Consider the following 19,930-nt stretch of genomic DNA (forward strand, 5'->3'; position numbering starts at 1 on the left):
GTAATAATTATTAAGTTGTAATCAAGGAATGGTTTATGGTGTACCTCTATTTCAAAGGGACTCTCTTTGGTAACAGAGTATTCATGTAGGTTGAGTCAGGGTACTGAGAATCTGGGTGAGAATCTTGAACAAACAGTTTTAGGCTAATATGAACTGATTTTGTCCAGTTTCCATATGGTTTAGGCTTAGGTTTATAGAAAAGGAACTTTTTGACTGACTAAACCAGGGGTAGGGAAAGTTGGCTCTTTTATCACTTATGGACTTCAACTCCCAGAATTCCTGAGTGAGCCATAAAAGGTTCCCCATCCCTGGCCTACTGGTGTTTCAGCTGTGGGAGAATTAATTTTTGACTTGAATGGGACTGTTTAATATACAGATGTAAGACATATGTTCTACATTTGTATATTAAAACAGTCCCATTCAAGTCAAAAATTGATTCCCCCAACAACTGAAAAACCAGTAGGCCAGGGTTGGGGAACCTTTTATGGCTCACTAAGAAATTCTGGGAGTTGAAATCCATAAGTGATAAAAGAGCCAAGTTTCCCTACTCCTGGTCTAAACTAAGTAATTTGAGATCTCATTCTCAGAATTTATTGGAAATATTGGTGGATGTTACTAATATTAATAGACTATCTAGTGAAGTTTTTTATTTTGGATTAAAATACATGTACAGGCAGCCCTCAAGTTATAACTATTTGTTTAGTGACCAAAGTTACAACAGCACTGAAAAAAGGTGACTTATGACTGTTTTTAACACTTATTCCCACTGCAACATCCCCATGGTCATGTGTTAAAAATTTGGACACGTGGCAACTGGCATATATTTATTGCGGTTGCAATGTTCTGTGGTCACCCTTCTGACAAGCAAAGTCAATGGGGAAGCCAGATTCACTTAACAACCATGTTACTAACTTAACAACTGCAGTGATTCACTTAATAACTAGCAAGAAAGTTGGTAAAATGGGACAAAACTCACTTAACAACTGTCTTGCTTGGCAATGGAAAATTTGGGCTCAATTGTCATTAAGTTGAGGTGTACCTGTATATGAGGCAAGTTTGTCATTCATGTATACCCTAGAATTTCTGTTCTTTCTCTTACTACAGTACCAACAATCTTTCAGTCTTCATTATATTTGTTATACTAGATATGGCTATTATGATATGGTATGTGAACTCTATGCCAGCACAGGATGAGATATTATCCCCCCAAAATACTTACGTTTCTTCAGTGTGATTTACCTCAGACTAATTCCATAGGATTAGAGGATTCATTGGTCATCAGCAGCAGCAATTAGACTTCTTGGCTCACTAAATTAGTTATGGGAAATAAATGGAAAACACAATCTGGTTTATTTGTATAGTTTATGTAGATTACAGAATTTAGTTTTCCTTGACAAAAACATTTGAACTGTAATGTAAGGAACACGTACCTCCTCTTATGACTGATATCTTCTTTCAAGTACCAGAAAATAAGGAACTCTATAAAATATTATTTTCATTTTGGGGCCATTTTGAGGGAGCAGTGCAGTATTTCTTTTTTAAAAAGGAGAACATTACCTGCCAGCATAGTGGTCTTTTAAATACTATATTCGATGTTATAGTTTCCATGTATCAGCTGCTGCTGCTTGGCTCGTCCCTGAACTACCTTGTGCTGATTAAAACCCCATTAGGATTAAGAGGTAAATAATTTGAAAGTGTGAAATTTACAGTCAATCAGTGGAGGATATAAGATTTCAGTAGAAAACTGAAAACAATAAAGAAGAAAGTATGAGTGAAAAGAATATGCTTTTAAAAGGCTCTGCCCCAGTCCGTAGAATTGAATTTGTTTTGACTACAAAAAGTATTACTCAAAATGTGAGTACCTTCGACTTAGTCATAATTGCAGTGCATTTTGAATGCATGTGCTCTTTTCTGATAGTTCATTATTTCAATTAGCCTGGCCTGGATAACTCAGCTTTCCAGAAGCTAGTTGCCCCATATGTGTGGGCATGTTCATTTCTGGGAATTCTAGAAATTAAAATCCACATTTCTGAATTGACCCCAAGATGGAGGAAACAAGGATATCTGTTCAAATAAAAACTGGCCTTATACTTGCTACTACCTGAATTACCATGTTTCTGTACTGTATTCTTTTCTAGCTTCGGTATGCTAGGTGATTCTGGATACAATCATAGTTTCTGTCTGTAAGGTGCCATGATAAATAGAATGAATAAATACGGTGGCATAGAGTAGAACAAATTTGGTTATTGTCAAAGAATCAGAATTTTTAAAAACTTACATTTAACTTTTGGTTAGCTTAGTTTGAAAACAAAGTTTTCCACTTTGCATTCACTGCCTGCCTATGAATATTATAATTAACAGCCATGAATTGCAATCAGGAGCCAAAAGACTTTAAATAAATGCCCTCTACAGTGGTCTCAGTTTTTGATTCAATTAATATGCAGCAAAGTAGTGAATCAAATAAAATTTTACCATTGTCCATATTCAGGCCAATGATTTTTTTTCACTAAACAGCAACAGCATTTCCTATCACTAGTATAGCTGTAAATATTTATGGATGAATTGCACAATAAATAAAAATGATTCATGATTAAATGCCTAGCCCACCTAATGTATTCTTCATGTTGAGAATACAACATCCTGAATTCTCAGGCAGCATGGCCATACCAGCGAGGATTCTTGGAAGTTTTCCTGGTGTTAATAAAAGTAATACACAACACACACAGTCATGAATGGGACATGAATCAAAAGCACTGAATGGATGGTACCCCAGACTTGGTACTTAATGGAAGTGGGTATTATATAATGTCTGCAGTATAGATAATCATTAGGAATGAGGATAGAGCTAAGTTTGTGTTGTTCATTATTTCTTTGTAGCCTTTTTATCCAGTTCTTGAATAAAAAGTCCAGTCAACACTAAAGATATCAAAGAGAAGGAAAATGGGTTGTAGAGGGAAGAGAGAATAAAGCACAGCTTGGTTTTCTTTTCTCAGTATGTTAACCTTATCCAGTATATATGTAAAGACAGAGGAGTAATGGGTGTATACGTAGGTTTTGCTACAAGAAAAGCTGAATTGGCCTAAAAGTTGATCAAATTATTTTGTATAATTTATTGTGCCATTACTAGTAATACGAGAAATAGTTCTAGAAATTGTATCTTTCAATTTGTAGAGAGAAAATTCTCCATTTACTGATCTAATATCAGTAGGTGTAGCCTATACAAATTTCATGTTTTCTCTGACAGTCTTACCAGAAATGTGAAATTTTTTTCCAATATAGTGAATTCCATACCCGTATTTTACATCTATTTTACAATGTGTAATTATAGAATAAATCTTGAATATACACGGATTTATAATCTGTGCATACATAGGAGAGACTTGGTTCTTGAAGACAAATTTTAATAACATATAGTATTTCTTTGTAATAAATCTGACATGCAGCAACAGGGGCTTACAGAAAGAGCATAATGCATATATGTAAAATTCTTTTACTTATAAAAGGCATAATTCCATTCCTAATTGCATTAAACGATTAATCTCATTGTAATCAGTGGTGCTTCTACTTACATAAATCTACTTTGTCTGGCAATTCTATAATTTGAGCTAAGGCTAATTATTTTCAATCTTAATATGCAAATTGTTGCTTATGAAAGCAGTCTGACAGCTGATATTGATGGATCTATCAATCACGTTAAGACATATTAGATCAAAATGTAAAAGGAACTGATTTGTAACGTATACATGCATACTGAATTGGTTAATATTAGATGCACACATGGCTTGGATTGTACCCTACTTATAGAATAATTTTGCCTGAGGTGTAGGTTTGATTTCTATATTAACAAATGCTACTAATCTGCTAGTTAAACTTGTAAGAGTTGATTTACATTTATCTCAGCAGGCATTAGTTAAACAAAAGGCAGCAAAGAAATTCAGCAATAAAGAAAACTCTGAACTAAGTACTGATCAAGATATTGAGAACATAGCCAAAAATGAGCCAAGAAGAGTTAAAATATTTGATGGAGGGTGAGTGGTTCTTTTTTCCTAAAAGTGCTGTAATTTTTATTGATTATTTTGAACTGAAATCTGATTATTTCACCCTCTGTTTTTGTGACATAGAATTGCATTATTGATTCTTTTAGCACAACTTCTAGCAAATTTGTTTAACAGCTTTTGGGTAGAAAATAACAGGCACCTGAGTCTTTTGAAGCCAAGTAGAAACATTTGACAGTCTGAATATATTATGCTATTTCTCAGAATCGTTATGGGTGCATCAAGTCACAAAACATGAATTTTCGGGAAAGAAAATTTATGAGTTTAAAGAAAGTGTAGCTTGGTGAAAAGTAAAATAAAAGGGCTAACTCCAGAGCACAAAACCATAACTGGGCATTAGAGAAGTCACATTCCAGTGTTCAAAATCACATGTTGCCCCAAAACAAACGATTTCATTTAAAATACACTGTGATTTTCAAGAACACACACACAAATACAAATACATATAGAACTTTAAGCAAAACACCCCACTGTGCTTTCTCTTCAGTAAACTAGGACAGTACTTTTGGCAACTTTTAGGTGTGTGGGAAATCTGATTGGGGAATTCTAGGAGTTCATATACACACATATCAGTTGCCAAGTTTGCAAAACACTGCTCTAGGATGTTTCCTGGCACTCCAAATTTATCATTTTCCTTTTTTTTTTTTAAACCAGACTGTAGTGCTGGACTGCTGTTCTCACATTTTCAAATTGTATTTTTTAAAAAATGAACTTTTAAAACATTGCAACATCAGAGTTGATGAGCTAATTTCTATTTCAAGTGTTTTCCAGATTCCATGCCTGACATTTATTCCCATAATACTATTGCTCACATTAGAATATTTTCTGTCCCATTTAAACTAGATATAAATCAAATGAAGAATATGTCTATGTTCGCGGGAGAGGAAGAGGAAAATATATATGTGAAGAATGTGGGATACGCTGTAAAAAGCCCAGTATGTTGAAGAAACATATTCGCACGCATACAGATGTCCGTCCATATCATTGCAATTATTGCAATTTTTCCTTCAAGACTAAAGGTAGTTCAGTTGTTCATGGATCATTGCTTTGGGTCCCCTCCATCCCTAGGATGCTTTAGCAGATACTTTTTTGCTTGACATGTCAGATTTAAATTAATACATGATCAAGGTAGCTTTCTGTAAATTATATAGACTTTATAAATGACAAACTATAGAGATTATAGAGATTTTTGCCATTTTTAAAACTGTTGCTTCAAGATTTGGAAAGTTATTATAAAGCTATGAGAACTTTAAAATGATTTATAATGGGTCATGTCTATGTCTTACTTAAGTATGAATAAGACTTTCCTTGCATGCCAAAACACCCAAGAGGAATTTTGGGTACAGAAGAATCTGCCCCTTTTGAGAACACACCCTGTATATATTTGGTCATACAGCCATTTGTCAGGCAGACATACCCTGCAACGGTATTGATTTTGTAATTTTTATTCTTGCAATTAATTCAGGCTTGGCTCAGTATTAAAAAAATATAATTGTGTTGATTTGGGTAAGCTACTATTTCTCCTGCTTTTTATAAGGAATTACTGTAGTCAAGGATGTAAAATGTAAGAATATTTTGAAAACATTTGCCCAAAATACCAAATCATTATCTTTGAACAAATAATTAGCACTGTGTGTTAGCGGCATGCTGGTGTCTATTTGTTGCACCATCAGTCTAGATGGTTAAAAAAGAAATTAACCTTTTTGTAAATTATATGAAAGTGAGATGACATTCACAACCAGAGCTTTTGTGTAATTCTGCTCCCTCATAGCATTTAACATTAACAAACTGGTTTACTTTATTGCTTATTTTGATTAAAGGAAATGCAAATATAAGTTCACATTTTATGAAACTATAGAAGAAAAACGATTGCATGATATTATAAAATTGGTTCTTTTAATTATGTCAAGGCTTCTTACAATTTTAAATAAATCTAATCATTGTCCGGTATAAGAAGCCCTGCAAAAAATATCAATAAAACAGCAAATTTTAGAAAATCAACAACAGTCTGGCTTACTTTCCTTTAAAGTCTCCTTCAAATCAGGTTCAACTCCTGGTGTCTTCACAGATAGATATAGTTTTTTTAACAACAGTGTAGAAATAGTTAGCCATTGCCTTTTTAACCAGTTATATTTATAAACCTTATTTTGCTTAGTCTAGGTAAGAGTATCAAAAATGATGTTAAAATCCTTGAGAGCAAAAGTAATTTATTGACTTCCTATAAGTCTGTATAATTTATTATAAAGCTATCACAAACCATAGCATCATACCTCATATATGTGACAACTGGCATGTTTATGGTCATGATCCTGTGCTGCTGTGCATTCAACTTTAAAAGTAAAACAGCACATTATTGGTTTTGTTTTTTGTTTTTTTATTTTAGGAAATTTGACAAAACATATGAAGTCCAAAGCGCATAGCAAGAAGTGTATGGATTTGGGAGTCTCCGTGGGATTAATAGATGACCAAGATCTAGAAGACTATGGTAAAGGTTTTCATAACTCTTAAATTTTCAATTGTATATTGAGGGTTGTGACATTTCCCCTTCTCTGCTCAGGCCTCCTATTCAGCTGCTTTCATGGAAGAAGCATTTCAATACATTGCACAGCCAATTCATTTAGAGTTCAGGTGCATCTCAAATGGTACACTTCAGAAATTTAATTTACTCACCAAATTTCTTTAAGTAATAACATCGCAAAAAGAGTTTTGAAAATTCACAAGCCTCCATTTAATCCAACTTGAATGAATTAAATCCAATTTAATTCTGACTGATCTAAACAATAAGATTGAAATTTCTATTTTGAGATCCTAATTTGAGTCAGAGAATAGAGCATATTAGATACAGCAGGGATCCCCAACCTTTTCGACGCCGCGGCCCGGTTCCGACATCAGCTGGGCGCCGCGGCCCGGTACCGGCGTCAACTGGGCGCCGCCATCTTTTATGACGAAAGGCGCTTCCGGTGGCGTCACCGGGCGCTGTTCGTCATAAAAGATGGCGGCTAGCGCTTCTGGTGAGCTTTTCGGGTAGAAATGGCTTTCTACCCGGAAAAGCTCACGAGCGCTGGCGCCACCATCTTTTATGACGAAACAGCGCTTCCGGTGAGCTTTCTACCCGGAAAAGCTCACCAGAAGCGCTTTTACCAAAAAGATGGCGGCGCCCAGCAACCAGCGGCCCGGTAAGGGTTGTTCCGCGGCCCGGTACCGGTCCGCGGACCGGCGGTTGGGGACCCCTGAGATACAGGATACTTTTATCCACTAAGGTATATAATGTATTCAATTAGGAGCAAAAGAGGATCCATATAAATGTTTATAAACTACCCCAGAATTGTATTCGAACAAGATGGATGGCACATAAATCCAATAAATAAAACAGAAAAATTTATAAATAGGGATTCAAAAGGGGAGATTATTGTTTAAATAGAACTCATGGATTAGATTAGGATCTAAAGCAAAATTTCCTAATTTGGATACCCCACCCCCAATGTATTAGGCTATAAATTCTAATATTTAATGGTGGATGTAATTCAGTATATATGGATAGCACTGGGTTTAAAAAATTCTTGTATGCTATTCCTTTATATTCAGTTACAGCAATTCTCTGTTGGTCATTCCTCTACAACAACTTTGCCAACCTGGTACTCTTCAACTGGTCTTCAACTCATAAAATTCCACAGGTTATACAGTTTGACAATTAGGGAAAAGATATCCGGCTGGGGAAAGTTATTATGTAGAATATGAAAATACTGCACTTTGGTAGGTAAATATCAAATATTTAGATCTGAATATGTTAATTTATCTCAGAAAGATGTACCCATTGTCCAAAATCTACCAGCAAACATGAAGGCTTAGTTTATGCATTCTGCAAAATGACCTAATAAGGAGATGACAGAATTGTGATTCACTGGAAAAGAATAAACTATCAGTAAATGGCGGCAAACCTAGAGCTTAAGTTTTATTTTTTATTTATTTAATAAATTGAGATGGCTACCCATCTCATAAACATGACTCTAGGGCAATTAAAACCAGAGGAAAAAAACAATAAAAAGCATAGAAATTAAAAGTAGCAGAAATAACAACTGAGAACACTCACATTCAAAATGCTACCTATCAAACTGAGAAATCCCAAAATCAGTGAAAAGGCAGGATCATGGGATGCTGGCTTGGAGGTTAACAAGGCCGCGTTTGAGACCCAAGTGGTGCTGTGGGATGTCTGCTCCTGGCCTTTGTTTCAGCTCCTGCCGGGGACATGAAAGCAGCCCCAACCGGGGGTCCCCCAGGCAACAGTGATGTTATCAGCTGATCCTTCCAACCCAGAAGCGCCTTGGTGCTTCTGAAACGAGTGCAATGCGAGTGAAAAGGCTCAAGCCATTATTACAGAAATAATGAATTCTACCTTATCTCTTCCTTTCCATTATTTTGGACATTCAAAGATGCAATAATAAGCCAATTTAATCTTTGCTCTATTTTATATTTTAGGTGTTGTTCTCTATCCAGTATCACTAGGTTGAAATACTATAAGTAATTAAAAGTTTTGAATGGTTTTGAACCTTTAAAGTTTTTCAATCTTTGAAAACCAGACAGCATTCTATTTAGTAAAATATGTGCTGTGTATTTGTGTGGTGACCCTCCTCCCAGAATATCTAAGGATAGTTTTTGGATATAGGTAGTCCTTGACTTATGATCAGTTGCTTAGCAACCATTCAAAGTTACAATGGATCTGCAAAAAGGTACTTATAGCCAGGTTTGAATTTCTGACATCTCCCCCACCCCAAACGTAGTCACATTTGGACACTTAGTAACTGACACACATTTACAGCCATTTCTAGCATCTCACGGTCATGTGACAGCAATTTACAACTTTTTTTGCTGGAAATCATCTTTTATTTCTGGTTTCTGGCAAAAAAATGATCATTCCAGACAATGGTTTCACTTTCAACCACAGCATTTGCTTAACAACCATTGCAAAAATTAAGGTGGCCCTGTGGGTTCTTCGACTGATTACCATCATGACATATGACAGAAATTTGAGGACTATCTGAATACATTAAGAAAAGTGCAATTTCAAATTTATATTTCTGTTCTAGATACAAACCCTGAACCTTCTCAAGTTCATGAGCTAAAATGCTACAAATATTTTAGAAAATTGATAGGCATGACAACAGAGCATGATGGTCTCAATCTGGCCAATGAGATTCTAAGTTATAAGTAGTGCTTACCTATATTATCCCAAGGAGTGGGTTTTTGGTTTTATATCTGCAGCCAACAGACTGGTTTTTAGATTGCAGCCTGCACTGTAGTGAACATAATTACACTTTAAATCAGGGGTCCTCAACCACCGGGCCGCGGACCGGTCCCGGTCCGTGGAGCACTCTGTACCGGGCCGCAAAGAAAAATAAATAAAAAAATGGCGGCTTTCTTCGCCTTCGGTGAATGCTGCTGGGATCAGGGATCAAGGACACAAATGAAAGAAGGGGAGGGAGGAAGCAACCGAAGCCTGTCCTGCTCTCTGGCTCAGCGGCTTCGGTTTCCTCCCACCTCGTTCCTCTCTCAGTCGCTCTCTGCTGCTCCACCAGCCCAGGAAGAAACTGCTTCAAAGAAGCCGGGGGTGGGCTTTTCCTGTCGCCGCAGCTCCTCCGAAGCACCCATTTACCCCCACCCCGCCCGCCCGCAGTTCAATTCAGTGCCCCGTTCTGCCTGCCTGCCTGCCTGCCTTCGTTTCTGGTGAGAATAATAACTATTCGCCTCTTTTTATCAGCCGAAGCTGCTCCGAAACGAAGGCAGGCAGGCAGAACGGAGCACTGTGGATTGAACCGCGCGTCAGCGGGCGGGGTGGGGGTAAACAGGCGCTTCGGAGGAGCTGCGGCGACAGGAAAAGCCACCCCCCCGGCTTCTTTGAAGCAGTTTCTTCCTGGGCTGGTGGAGCAGCGAGAGAGCGACTGAGAGAGGAACGAGGCAGACACCTAAGGGAGGGAGGGAGACACCTGAGGGAGGCAGGGCCGAGGCGCTCCCTGAACTTGGTGGTTTGCTGGCAGACGTTTTATTACCCGACTAGGTAACAACATCAGATGTTACCTAATCAGGTAATGAAACGTCTGCAGGCAAACCACCAAACTCGGATTCTTCCCACCCACCCACCCCGGTCCTTGAAAAAGTGTTTGTGCTTGAAACTGGTCCCTGGCACAAAAAAGGTTGGGGACCACTGCTTTAAATTATCATGAAAGCATTTAAAATTCTGTTAAATATATTGATTATTTTTCCTAGTCTTTTTTCATTATTTGTTATCTGTTTCATAAGAAATAACAAAAAAACATTAAGGTTAATGCTCAGATAGAAATTCAAGCCACTCTATTAGCTATTCTCCATCCTTAAATGTTTCTTATTTGGTTTTCCTGTATTTTAAAGCAGAAGAATAACTTTTGAGATTGGACAGTTTTTGAGTGAAAGGAGGAACTAGAATGTATTTTTTTTTTTTTTTTAGAAAAGCTATTGTTGGTCAACAAGAATTTGTGAACTTTCCATCATAGTTGTCATATAGTTTCAATTTGGTTTTATGAGACTTGCTGATTAACGATTGGGAAGATTTAAAACAGCAGGATTAGTAAATTGTGTGATTTTGTGATGTTTTCTGGTTTCAGATTCGCTATCATTTGGGTATTAGTAAATACCACTTAGTTTCCCTTTTATGTTCCCAATCACCCTTCCGTCTTTCATCTCCTGATCTAAAGAATGTTCTTCCCACCCAAAATATAAGGTTAATATGTTTGGAATGCTGGCTTCTGAGCTAAGCTGTCAGGCCAGGTGAACCATTCAAAGTGATATAGTACAATTTAGGTGTATCGTTTTCCACAGTGCTTGCCCAAGCTTTCATTGCACATTCCATTTAGATAACAAATGCCCAATCCCAAATTCATTTGTTTGGAAGAGGTTTTTGTTGAATTCCATGGAATTTCTATAAAAGTATATCCAGGACTAGTTTCAGGTCACTCACAATTCTTAAAGTGTCGATCTGAACTTCAGAAATGTTTAAAAGGTGACTCTTCTCCAAAATTTTAATTAATACAAATATATTAGTGAATACTAGCAAAGATTAATATTTAATTTCTGCAGAAGATTGCAGCACAATTTACCAAACAGTTTCCCACCAAGATATTTATTTATGTGGTAAAATCTATATATTTTCTAGTTTTGGTTGATGACAAGAGCCCCTTCAACAGTAGAAAACTATTTGAATAATACTTTAAACTACTTTAAAAAAAGAGTTTGACAGCCAGTAGGCAGTATTATTTCAGGATAAATTTTAAATCTTTGATGCTTTTAAATTGCTTCAATATGAGTTTTTCCAGTGGATGTCAGTATTAGAAAGAAAGAATAAAAACAAAACAGATATAATTATAATTCAAATTTTCAGACGTTTAAAATTTAAGCAAGGAAATATGTAAAACTAAAAGTGTGATAGATACAAATTTATGTAAAACATCTTTTCTACACAGAAAGGGATTTTCATTATGAAAACTTAATATGGTCTATATGAAAACCTTTCCATCATAATGTTTTATATTTCTATATTTACATTTATTTAAATTTGGCATTACTATACTTCGTTTATAGCTTTATGTCCCATAAGGAAAGTGGTTTTTTTCACTACCATAAGTGATAAGTTAATGAATGTGTTATGCATATGGTATTTTACGCATAAAGAAAATAAAATATTTGGATCTTTACATAGATTCATTGTTAGTTTAAATAATAGCCATATTTTAACAAATATGGCTATAGAAATTTTATAGATAAAATTTCCTTGAGAGTTTAAATCTTCAATGATTCATAAATACTTTTTAAATTTAATAGTAATTAAATCACAATGCAAATAACTTGGTTGAAGTAGAAAAACATTAAGTACAGTACAGAAAGAACAATTATCTTATTCAATATTATATTGAATGAGCCATGGTGGTGCACTGATTAGAATGCAGTACTGCAGGGTATTTCTGCTGACTGCCGGCTACTGGCAATTTGGCAGTTCAAATCTCACTAGGCTCAAGGTTGACTCAGCCTTCCCTCGTTCTGAGGTCAGTAAAATGAGGAGCCAGATTGTTGGGGGCAATATGCTAATTCTGTAAACTGTTTAGCCCTATGAAGGGGTATATAAATCTAAGTGCTATTGCTATATCATTTCTTCAACATTTATCATTTTCATCAACTCTAATATTTAAAGTTAGTGTGGATGGCATTAAAAAACTTTTTAGTGAAGCTCCTAAGAAGTATTTTATTAGGGAAAAGGGAAGACCCTAACCATATTAGACCTTACTTCAGACCTTACTAATAACATTTTAGCAAAGTAAGCATTACTCAGTACTGGAGCATATAGAGGGAATAATTTTTATTCTCAAAAGCAACTGTTTCTTGATTATTTGTATTGTTAAATGTTTGTATTAATCACTATAACAATTCATATGATTCAGAGTTTCAGAATGAATTTGAGAGCAATCAACAGCAGTTCCTCAGTTGTTTGGAATCTATACTTTTTCTCCCAGGTTGATCACTGTGAATTTAACAATAGCATTGTTTATTACATGTAGTTCTAAGGTTATGATCTCTGATTCAGAAATAATAGGCAAACATAAATGGCTAATTTTTGTGAGATAGTGGAATTTGGTCAATCAGAATACAAAATAAAATCAAAAGAACAATTGGTGGCAGAGGAATATACTGTATTTTTTGCTCCATAAGACACATTCCCCCCACAAAGTGGGTGGAAATGTTGGTGCCGGTCCTTTGGTGAATAGCAGTCAGGCCACAGCGGGGGGGGGGGTCTTTTTACAATGCTGAACCCTACCTCTTCTGCCTTTGTAATTGCCTGCCTCTTCTGTCTCTTTTCCGCAGTGCAGGAATCAATAGGCAGAGCTGGCACATGAGAGGACACCTATCTAATATTTTTTTTCCTGTTTTCCTCCTCTAAACTTAAGTGCACTTTATGGTCAGGTGTGTCTTATAGTGCAAAAAATATAGTAATTGCTAATGGTTTTCTTATTTATAGTTATTAGAAAGATTTAAAGTAAACAAAAGAGTATGCTTTTGAGCATTGTAAAACTGAGCTTGAAATAAAATTGTGTACAAATGGTGAATGTGGAATTGCTAAAATATATAAACTTTTATTGAGATTTGAAATCAAAGTAGAAGAAATGAAAGATAGTATGATAAAGTGGGCTAAAAGTTTTTATTATAACATACAGTGCAACAATAGGGAAATATATGGCAGAAAGGATTAAAATTTACACTACATTATAATCTTAAAGAGAATTTTTATAAAATGCATATGTCACCAGAGAAATTGTCTTGAATGTATAAAGGCACTTCATTGGAAATATAAACAACAAAAAGAGATATTTTATTGTGTTTGCTGAATGAGGAGGACCTAGAACTGATCCTCAGAGTTCTGGCTGTTATCGAAGTCTGGGCACTTGGTGCCTAGTTCATGGTTATGATATTACAGCAAGCTGCAGTCATGTGATTGCAGTTTCTATTGTTTCCTGCCAGCTTTCCAAAATCAATGGAGAAGTCAGCAAGAAGTCAGAAGTTGCTCCCACCATTTTTTCACCCCTCTTCCCCTCACTGTAGCAAATGTCTGTGGTACTCCCTCCCCCTCCATAGCACCTGCCCAACAGCCCAAGCTCTGGACAACTCTGCAGCAACCCCCTGTCTGGCTATATTCTCCCCCACAGCCTGATTTTCTGGGACTTCTGCCCTTGTCCTCATTGAGGTCACGTGAAGTCTTTGCTTAATGCTCCATGTAGTCCTGGGGTTACAACAGCAATCAGGATTGCCACCGCTAAGCAATGTGGTTACATTATTGCCCTTTGCAACTACATCATTTAGGGATGGAAATTCTGGTAACTGAAGACTTCCTAAACAGAGTTCAAATCTCAACTTGACCATATAATTTACTTGGTGATTTTGGTTCAGTCATTCTTTCTGTCAGCCAAATAGCCTCATAAGTTAAGAGAGTTACCCTCCTCAAGCTAATAGGTTAAAGGCAGTGTATAAGTAAGAAAGAAGAAGCACTTATTTTATATGAATCTTTATATTATTTTAAATTCAAAAGAGCCTGTTTTCACCTTTTACCTTGAAAAATATATAGAGTGTCATGATCTCTTAAACTAGAATGACCTATCTGTATTCTATGTCAGTAGGATTGATAGACAGCTGCTATGAAAAATGTGCATATATCACAGATTTTTACTTTAGTCCATAAACACCCCTCTTCCTCTCATATTCATTTAACCCAAGGCCTGAACCTAAGCCTCCAACTCTAATGAAAAACCAGCTTTAAAAATTGAGGTAAAATTGAATAAGATTTTCAAGAATAGCAGTATTAGCAAATGGAATTATGTTTGGGCAGTGGAAGAACTTATTGGATTCAATAAATAAACCATGATCCTTGAATGAAAAAGTAGAGTAAAAAAATCAAATAAATAAGAAAAAAGCCAATGAAGGAATCAGTTTGCTGGATTATTAAAAATAACATGAGCTTTCTGCACTGAAAAAGACTACCATGGTTATCCCTCTGAAAAGTGTTTAAAAGACGGTTGCTATCCATCTGTTACACTGCATTAACTTCGCTTTCATAGGGTTTTATTAAATCTTAGTAATGTCTTAGTGACCCTACATATGGTTAGTTGATTAAAACTGAAATGTGATGTATCTGAGGGGGATATCTTGCATATCAAAATATTCCCCTTTATTTAAAAAACACCAGTCTGAATGCTTCTTCCACTTTCTGCCAGTTATGGAATCAACCACTCTAAAGTCCTTCATTCCAAATATGCTATTTTTCGGCTAGGGTGGGGGGTGGGGGAGGGAGGTTTCATATGGATTTTTGCATATATTTCCATTTACTTGGATGAAGTTAATGTTCAGAAAAGGAAAGTAAATGCAATGCAAAGAATCTCCTCTGAACTGCTGGACTGTTAGGTGGGAATTTAATTTTGTTCTCTTTCACAGGTGAAAAGCAACGCCTAAGTTATGAACCATCTGGATTTGATCCAGAGGATTCAGATGGGCCGGAAGATGAAGACAATGATAATGAAGATGATGATGAAGACAGCCAAGCGGAATCAGTTTTGTCTGCTACTCCCTCTGTTTCAGCCAGTCCGCAGCATCACCCCTCAAGAAATGCTTCTCACGAGGTTTCAAGCGCTGATGAAGAAAGCAGGGTTTTGGACTGTTTTGCTGGGGTTCACACAGACTCTGTGGATGGCCTGCCAAAAGCACTTCTCACAAAAATGACAGTACTTAGTACAGTGCAGTTGGACTGCAGGAACTCAGGGCCACCAGTAGCAGCTATTTCCAGAGAAGCAAAGAAGGAAAGCGTGCAAGACAGAGCAACCAGCACAGAGCCTGCTGTGTCTTCAGAAACATTTCATCCGTCACCCTGCCATCAAATGTATGTGGATTTCCCAGGTACAAAAGAAGTCTTAAGAAGCACCACTCCTTCTATTAGTACTACAGCAACTTTGAAGGTGAGAGCAAAGGTTTTTTAAAAAAAAATAATCCCAGAATTTATTGCAGGGGAAGTAGGCAGTGCTATTATTATGCTTTCAATGGACATAGATATTAACCATGCTGATCTGGGAATCTACAAAAAATGAATCACTACAAAATTGGAAAATCAGATTGTGTGTTGTGAATCTTTCGTACAATGAAATGTATCGGTTTTATTTTTGAAAATGTTACACTGATATAATTTGCATCCATACTCTAATGGCTGAATTGAAGAGAATGGAAGTTACCGAGTAATACTCATCAGATGTTTCCAGTTTTTCCGCCCAACCTAATTGAGGAATTTGAAAATGTAGGATTGAAGAATCCTAGTTTCAATATTCACATTAAAGTTGTTTTTGTGTAGCCCAGCTGTGGACTTAGATGCATATCACATTCTGGACTTGCTATATTCTACTAGCTGGATGTGAATGATTTTGAATTGGGGAAAATAGTTGATTGTGTCTGTGTGTCCTCATTTCTGTTACAGTTTAAAGCAGAAATCGATTCTGCAAAGTAGTGCATCAATTAAAACCAATCTGAAATATTCCAAGTACTTTGAGCATCACTGCTATTTACGTCTAAACTTTAGTCTAACCATGAAACGATGTACAGAAGAGGACTAAAGACGTATTTGCCAAACGCTGCAGGCTAAGCCCATTTGGTTCCCTGGTTTTCAGAAAGAACTGAAAAACATTTGATATAAGAGTCATGGTACTGTAATTAGAATTACAGAAGTTCATTATTTTACTTATTTTGTGGCAGTATTAATAATAGCAAACTTCCACATTTAGTTTTCTGGAATGCTTTCTAGTCTGGCTTTACATCAGATTTGGTTATTGTGAACTGAGGATCTGGCCACTATGTTGGATGAATTGTCAACCAGTATTTCTTGACTTTCATCCATTTTGGAATTTAACAGCATTTTGAAAGAGATTAACTCACTCAACTGACCTAGACATGTGTTTTGCTGCCCTCTTCAAGATAACAAATCTTGGAGGTCCTCCTTAAGAAGCCTTCTTCTGACTGTGAATACAAAAAATAAATCTGTCAGCTGGTTGCTATTGTCCATTTTTAGCAAGATGCTTTAAAACAAGGCCATATCCTATATTTGTATACAATTCAATGTTATCACCTTTAATATATCCTTCATGGCACAGAGGCAATTTATTTCTCAGACAGATTTTATCCATCAGCCAGAATTGGTGAATTCCAAATCCCCTCAATTAAACAATGTCATCCATTGGGATCCAGGAAACTTGCCCTCACTGTTGTGGTGCTACACTCTTTGAATGAAATTTCTCAAGAGATCTATGTAGTTCCCACCCTGATGATGTTTTATAACTTGGGCTGTTCTTCAAGGCCTTAGGGGTAGCGGTGGTCGTAGAGGACCTTCAGTTATGTTCATGGAGTGTGGCCTGCCTGGACATAGATGAACATTTTCATATCGTTTTCTATTTTTGTTAAATTAAGCTGCCCAGAGTTATTCTGAAGTCGGGTCACCTCTAAATTTAATAGAAATGTTGTCATTGGTATTATTATTGTTTAAATTATTTTCTGAGCCCTATTTAGACTGATTTTAACATTAAAATGTTTATTTTCAGTTTGGATATCATTGGGCGGTTCTTCTGCTCAATTCCATGGCACTTTCTACCTTGGATGTGCAGTTGCCTGTAGAGAAACCAACTTCATTTAAATTACCTCAGCAGAGAAGATTTAATTGAAGTGCTCATGTTGTGGTTGTTTTGGTTTCTGAATGCCTGAACAGTGCTACAATCTTGACACAGGTTGTCACTGGTACCATTGGAAATATCATAAGATTATTTTTAATACCACCTACAAGGCCATATTGCCTGGATAATTCTTCAGAAAAATAATACGTCCTGGTTAATGTAACTTTTTCACTAAGAATTTTGAATATTGAGAGCTTTGAATAGAGTTCAGTCATGTATCAATTGTAGAAACAGGAGAGGATATTTTGGGATTCTCAAAATTAATTTGAAATCAAATGACCAGGAGCTCCACCCTTGTTTTTAGTCTAAAACAGGGGTGTCCAACCTTGGCAACTTTAAGACTTGTGGAATTCTGGGAGTTGAAGTCCACAAGTCTTAAAGTTGCCAAGGTTGGACACCCCTGGTCTAAAACATTGAAGAACTGAAACTTAGGTCTCACAACTGGATCAAATTGTATGCATTTCAGCCTAAGATGCATATTTCAGTATTATTACCGTAACCGCTTTTCTCATGCTTTCTCTTTTCTTGTGCAGAGCACAGCTTCTGTTAGACTTCCTTCTGTACCCATAGACCAGAGTACACAAACTACAATGGCTGTTTCTTCAGTGGCATCCCCTTTTGCAGAGACGCAAGAGCAAAAGCATGGAGAACACCAACAAACCATGAAATTAGGACCTCCCCAGACTCATCTGTTCAGCCACCTCCCCTTGCATTCTCAACAACAAACCAAGAGTCCCTATGGAGTGGTTCCAGTGGGGGGGATCCACGTGGTACCTGCTGGCTTAGCCACCTACTCTACTTTTCTACCCATTCCAGCTGGGCCAGTGCAGCTCACCATTCCTGCTGTCAGCGTGATCCACAGAACTACAAGTGCTCTTGGCAATCCAGCCTGTGCAGTCTCCGGCACTGCAAATCACCTGGGTATAGCAGAAGTGAACAGCATGGTTCCCTGTATCCCGATAGGCCAAATTAATGTGCCAAGCATCCAGAGTCTGAGTGCACCAGCCCTGCAGCCTCTTCCATCCCTGAGCATGGAAACGGTGAATATCTTAGGCCTGGCTGGCACCGGCCTAGCACCACAGTTACACCATTCGGGATTAACGCTCAATGCCGTAGGGTTACAAGTATTGACTGCAAACCCTTCCTCTCAGCGCACCTCTAGTCCTCAGGCACACATTCCGGGCCTGCAAATATTAAACATAGCACTGCCAACTTTAGCTCCTCCGGTGAGCCCTAAGACTACAGAGGATCAGGGGATTGTAGAACCACCAGCCTCCAGAAACAACACTTGTGAAACGTTCCAAGACCAGGGTTCTGGAAGCTTAGCTACTCCGGACCCAGCTCAGATTGGCAGTGCTCCATCTTCTCAGAAGGCACCGGCCGACAAGCGGTACAGCATCGAAAATCGATTGGATACGGGCCCTGCAAGGGACTATCGACGGCGTGATATCCCGGATAATCCGGACTCTGAAAGTTCTGACTTGGAGAGTCCCAAAAAACCAAAGTGCAATATTAGTGCTGTTCGGGTGGGACAGTCTTCTGGGTCGGAGCCTCCTGCAAAAGTGAATTCAGACATTTTATCCAGTTCCCCCGGACATCAGATGGTCCCTCAGGATAAAGAATTCCATCGGCCAAAAAGGCTGCCAAAGGTCGACTTGAGCGATGGCAGCAGTGATGATGAGGACAGACTAGTAATTGCAACCTAGGGTGTTTTGGTTTCATGTTGGGTTGTGTGTGGGGTTACGGGTGTTTTGTTTTGTATGTATGTTTTTTTTAAAGTAACACTTACTAGGTTTCTTTGCAAACCTCCCTTTTACTTAAAGCACATATTTTCTGACACAAACTCATTACTAATCTTCGTGCAATCATGAACTCTTGACCAATAATTGTTGTTTCTTGTCAGCTCCGGCCATTTTTTTTGTACATGTTGTATAGACAATTGTGCCTTTTTTGTGTTTTATGTTTAGAAAACTGTACAGATTGTCAAAATTATATATTATATGTACATTAAACCTGAGTAGTTACTTTTGTTTCGTAAGTAAAAAAAAAATCTTATGTCAAATGAAATGATTAAATTATATGTTGCACTGTTAAATGTAGATTTTTATGGCTGTGGGGCGAAGTTTGTATGTACAGATTCAGTTATGTACAACTCCATATTTATTGTACCCATATTAGTCGGGGGGAGGGGAAAAATCTGTCCATTTTTCTCATGTATGACATTAGCTTTACACTTAAAACAAAAATCCCATATCTGTGTTATTGAACTATTTCAGTAAAATTTTTGTTTACTGACTTTACTACTGGCTTAAGTTGTACCTCTTTCTAAATGAACCAACAAGAAAAAACAACTCTGTTCTGTGATGATGATGATAATGATAAAAACATTAAAATTGTAAATACATTGCTAATAACTTCTCCCTTGTTCCTCTCTATCCTATCCAATTAGTTTCTTAGAAGAGTTACTGGGAAAGTGATCTATTTCTTTGTTTAGCAGTATTGTAAAGAGAACTTCCAGAATGCGGAGTGGTGTTTTTTTTTGTTTGTTTGTTTCAATAGATTTTTTTTATATTCTCAAAAAAAAAAACCAACTTTTTTTTTGGT

General features: G+C 36.9%; 1 protein-coding gene across 5 annotated transcripts in view; it reads left to right on the forward strand.

The window, feature by feature from the left end:
- HIVEP1 (HIVEP zinc finger 1) overlaps positions 1–19,626 on the forward strand; it is a 73,953-nt gene extending 54,327 nt beyond the window's left edge. For all 5 annotated transcript variants that reach the window (XM_087961302.1, XM_087961300.1, XM_087961303.1 and 2 more), the window contains 5 exons: positions 3,901–4,028; positions 4,899–5,074; positions 6,439–6,540; positions 15,057–15,574; positions 17,860–19,626. In XM_087961302.1, the coding sequence (XP_087817428.1) occupies positions 3,901–4,028; positions 4,899–5,074; positions 6,439–6,540; positions 15,057–15,574; positions 17,860–19,032 (2,097 nt within the window). In that variant the 3' untranslated portion in view covers positions 19,033–19,626. The remainder of the gene's footprint in view (positions 1–3,900; positions 4,029–4,898; positions 5,075–6,438; positions 6,541–15,056; positions 15,575–17,859) is intronic.
- Positions 19,627–19,930: the final 304 nt, after the last annotated feature.

The sequence above is a fragment of the Notechis scutatus genome, chromosome 3 (assembly GCF_049901735.1).
Source record: "Notechis scutatus isolate UNSWTSFEM ecotype Mainland chromosome 3, rNotScu1.2, whole genome shotgun sequence".
Classification (NCBI taxonomy): domain Eukaryota; kingdom Metazoa; phylum Chordata; class Lepidosauria; order Squamata; family Elapidae; genus Notechis; species Notechis scutatus.